General features: G+C 61.2%; 1 protein-coding gene across 1 annotated transcript; it reads left to right on the forward strand.

Annotated features, from left to right (window-relative positions):
* Positions 1-645: 645 nt before the first annotated feature.
* Positions 646-2,130, forward strand: HOXB1 (homeobox B1). The gene is made up of 2 exons (XM_006774255.1): positions 646-1,229; positions 1,716-2,130. The coding sequence occupies exons 1-2, from the start codon at positions 650-652 to the stop codon at positions 2,042-2,044; spliced, it is 909 nt and encodes a 302-aa protein (XP_006774318.1). The 5' UTR covers positions 646-649; the 3' UTR covers positions 2,045-2,130.
* The last annotated feature ends 1,810 nt before the right edge of the window (positions 2,131-3,940 follow it).

The following is a 3,940-nucleotide window of genomic DNA, read 5'->3' on the forward strand; positions in this document are numbered from 1 at the left end:
AGTCATCCATTTGGCCCAAGATAACATGCCTCACCCGGCTGTCCTAGCCCATCACCCCTAGACAAACTGGGAGAAAGAGACTGGGACTGGGAGCTGTGGGCAACATAAGGAGGCTGGATTCCCTACCTCCCCATCTACAGCCTTGGGGGGAAGGCTCCTTTGGGGTGTGGGAAGAGTGAGGGGCAGCTGGGTTGAATTTGCCCAAATCTAATAACCCAGGAGCCCTATTGAAAGTCTTGGGGGTTGGGAGGGGAGGAAAGTCTTCAATATTCTTCTAACTTTCCCCCCCCCCTCTCCCTCTGGTCCCTTCTTTCCAAAAGTCTTTGAAGAAAGATGTTTTTGACGCTTCCACGTCGCTCTCAGATGGATGGGCTGCGGGTGATTGAAGTGTCTTTGTCATGCTAATGATTGGGGGGTGATGGATGGGCGCTGGGGCTGCCAAACTCTGGCCCACTGCGCCCATTGGCCTGGGAGAGATCACATGCGCCCCTCCACCCCCACTCTCTACCCGCTTCCTGGGGGAGCGCTGGCCCAGGAGCGCTGGCCCAGGCCATGGATGCAAGCTTCAGCGCTGTGACATACTGCCGAAAGGTTGTAGGGCAAGAGGGTGTCTCCCCCAAACGGGCCGACCCTCCTGCGGCCTCCACGCATGGACTATAATAGGATGAACTCCTTCTTAGAGTACCCACTCTGTAACCGGGGACCCAGCGCCTACAGCGCCCATCACAGCGCCCCTACTTCCTTTCCCCCCAGCTCGGCTCCCGATGTTGACAGCTACGCAAGCGAGACCCGCTATGGTGGGGGGCTGCCCAGCCCCGAGCTTCAGCAGAACTCAGGCTATCCCGTCCAGCAGCCGCCTTCGGCACTGGGGGTGCCCTTCCCCAGCTCCGCCACCTCGGGGTACCCCCCGGCAACTTGCAGCCCCAGCTATGGGCCTTCTCAGTACTACCCTCTGGCCCAACCAGAGGGAGATGGAGGCTATTTCCATCCTTCGAGCTATGGGGCCCAGCTAGGGGGCTTGTCCGACGGCTATGGAACCGGTGGAGCTGGTCCCGGGCCGTACCCTCCGCCACAGCCCCCTTACGGGACCGAGCAGAGAGGGAGCTTTGCACCGGCCTATGCTGATCTCCTCTCCGAGGACAAGGAATCGCCCAGCACGTCAGAACCCAGCGCCCCCACTGCCCGGACGTTCGACTGGATGAAGGTTAAGAGGAACCCACCCAAGACAGGTAGGGCTCAGGCGTGGCCACCCTCTCTCCGGGGCCCCAAAGCCGCTCTGCTGCTCCTGCACTGGGGTGTCCTGAGCCCAGGCTGGGTTCCTTGCCCTGAGACGCTCTGGTTGAGGCAGGTAAGAGCACTCCGCCTGTCTCAGGACGCGTGGGGACCCCACGGAGTGAGTGCGGGTCTACCCTCCAGAGTCAGTCTCCACCCTCACCCCCAACTTCCTGATCTGTGTGCCTAGCACAGCCCAGGACCTGGCGCGCCCAACGGGCTGAGGGGTGGGGATGGAAGTGTGGGGCAGGTTGCTCCAGATCCGGAGAACACCTTGAGGGTGGGGTGTGCCTGGTGATCCACGAGAACTTTGAGAGCAGAAATGGGACAGAATGGTGAAGGGGGTGCAGAGTGGCCCAGGGGTGGGAGTTAGGGGGGGGGGGTGGGGAGGGGGCGAGGAGAAAGGTGAGCTCACTGACGTGCCTTCTCCGCCCCGCCCCTAGCGAAGGTGTCGGAGCTGGGCCTGGGCGCTTCCGGCGGCCTCCGCACCAACTTCACCACGCGGCAGCTGACCGAGCTGGAGAAGGAGTTCCATTTCAACAAGTACCTGAGCCGGGCCCGGAGGGTGGAGATCGCCGCCACCCTGGAGCTCAACGAGACGCAGGTCAAGATCTGGTTCCAGAACCGGCGCATGAAGCAGAAGAAGCGAGAGCGGGAGGGAGGCCGGCTGCCCCCAGCCCCTCCAGGCTGCTCCAAGGAGGCCACGGGGGACGCCTCCGACCAGTCCACGTGCACCTCCCCGGAGGCCTCACCCAGCTCCGTCACCTCCTGAGCTCAGCCCCCCAACCGACGGGGCTCCCCAGCGCCGCCATCCAGCCCTCGCCTCCGCCTCCGCTCCCCCGAACCCAGGCCTGGGCTAAATTACTGATGGGAGATTGTCATCACGGGCGCCAGTTTGGAGCTGCCTTAGGGGGCAGCAGGGAAATACTTCCCTCCGGTCTGGGTGGGATGCTGACGGCTGGGGACCCTATGGGACCAGAGGCGTAGGGGACCTGTAACCTGCCAGATGTGGAGGGAAGGGCTGCCTGTCGCCTTTGATCTGGGGATCAGCCCGGGTGGGGTGGGAGCAAGCGGGATCTCCCGAATTCTGCTTCCCTCACAACGTCGTTGGCTCAGTTCAGTGCCTTGGAGCTGCGAGGACTGTCCTCATGCACTCACCCCTGTCCCAACTCCCCCTCCTAGGCCTGGGATGGAGAGAAGGCCTAGGAGTTGTGTGGGGCGTGTTTGGGTGCGGGGCCTATCACCAATGCTTACTCTCTCCAATCACCACAGACCTTACAATAGCATCAGCTGCCTTGTGACAGACCAAAAAGCACCCCCCCCATCTAACCCTATTACCCCCCCCCCCCATTTGTATTGCACTAATGCAGCCTCTAGAGGTTGTTTCCTGAGACCTGACTCCTCCCCCCAGTGATCTCATCTCTAAGCCACCAAAGTGTTTCGGGACTTATGGAATGTTGTGCGAGGCCTGCCCCCAGCAAGTCTCCACCAGGAAGGCGCAGGCGCGCCCCCACTGGTTCCTCCCCTATTTATTGCCTTCTGGAAACCCAGGACCCTCATCCCCATCTCCACCTCGGCCCCGACTCTCTGGGGGAGAACAGGGAGACCCAGGTGCTGGGACAGCTCCTAGCAGCTGCAAGCATCTCTCTGAACCTTGGAGACCATGGGGGCACCACCCGAGTTTCTGGAAACCTGAGCCCCAAGCAAGCTGGGTTCTCTCTGTACCTCCAACTACCTCATTGCAATAAAGTCTGTGTTTTCCCTTCTTCCCGACTGCTTCTGCTCCTCCACCTCAGGGTAGAGAAGGCTTTCTGCTCCAAGAATCCTGGGGAGAGGGGAAGACAGAGTTGGCCAAGCCTGGCTGGGCTGGAAAGAACTGGGTGGATCTAAAGCATAACCAGAACCAGGTCTCCAGGTCTGACCGATGTCAGTCCCCGGGTCATTGGAAGAAGCAAGACAGAGATGGAAGAAAAGGGCACGGGGAGGAGATCGTTGGGAGAAAGCCCTGAGAGGAAGGCAGGAAAGGAGAGCCCTTTGGAGCAAACAGAAAAGGGTATAAAAAGAGTAGGATGAGTGGGGGAAGGCAAAGGCAACTCCCCCCTCCCCCACCCTCCCCCCCCAGACAAGGCCTGGCATACAGAGAGAGAGTCAGAGGATGGGTCGCCCCCAATCCAGCTCTCTTCCACCCAGCCAGGACATCCGTCAGGCATTGGAAGCCAGAGAGGCTAGGACACAGCCACAGCCGGCCCACCTCCAAAGTGCCAACCTCCCAGCTCAGTGCCATCCGCCCAGGGTTGAAGGAGAACTTCCTGGGGCCTTTGGGGCTGGGCCACAGGAAGAAGGCGGCCTCAAAAAGGGCGAGTGGGTGTGGGAGAAGGGGAAGGTGGCCCCAAGGGGGCAAGTTGGAGGACCAGGGGCCTGGGGGTGGGGGAGGAGGCCGAGGTAGGTCCGGATCTGGAGCTGACCTTTTTACCTCCAAGCGCCTTTGGGCTTTCCAAACAAGCCAACAGAGCACCCGGGGGACAGCTATTGTCTCCAGGGCCGTCCCACCAACAAACCCTTGGTCTGCTGCGGGGAGGGGTGTGGGGGGTGGGGAGGCCGGGGCTAGGAAGCTCCGCGATGGTCAACAAACCTCCATCGCTCACTGGCCCCTCAGTGCCATTGAGAT

This window comes from Myotis davidii, unplaced genomic scaffold (genome assembly GCF_000327345.1).
Source record: "Myotis davidii unplaced genomic scaffold, ASM32734v1 scaffold327, whole genome shotgun sequence".
NCBI classification, from domain to species: Eukaryota; Metazoa; Chordata; class Mammalia; order Chiroptera; family Vespertilionidae; genus Myotis; species Myotis davidii.

Bases quoted from the DNA above. Each gene is read 5' to 3' on its own strand.
- HOXB1 (XM_006774255.1), top strand. From the start codon at position 650: ATGGACTATAATAGGATGAACTCCTTCTTAGAGTACCCACTCTGTAAC. The intron at 1,230-1,715 runs GTAGGGCTCAGG...CCCCGCCCCTAG, and splicing joins GAGGAACCCACCCAAGACAG to CGAAGGTGTCGGAGCTGGGC.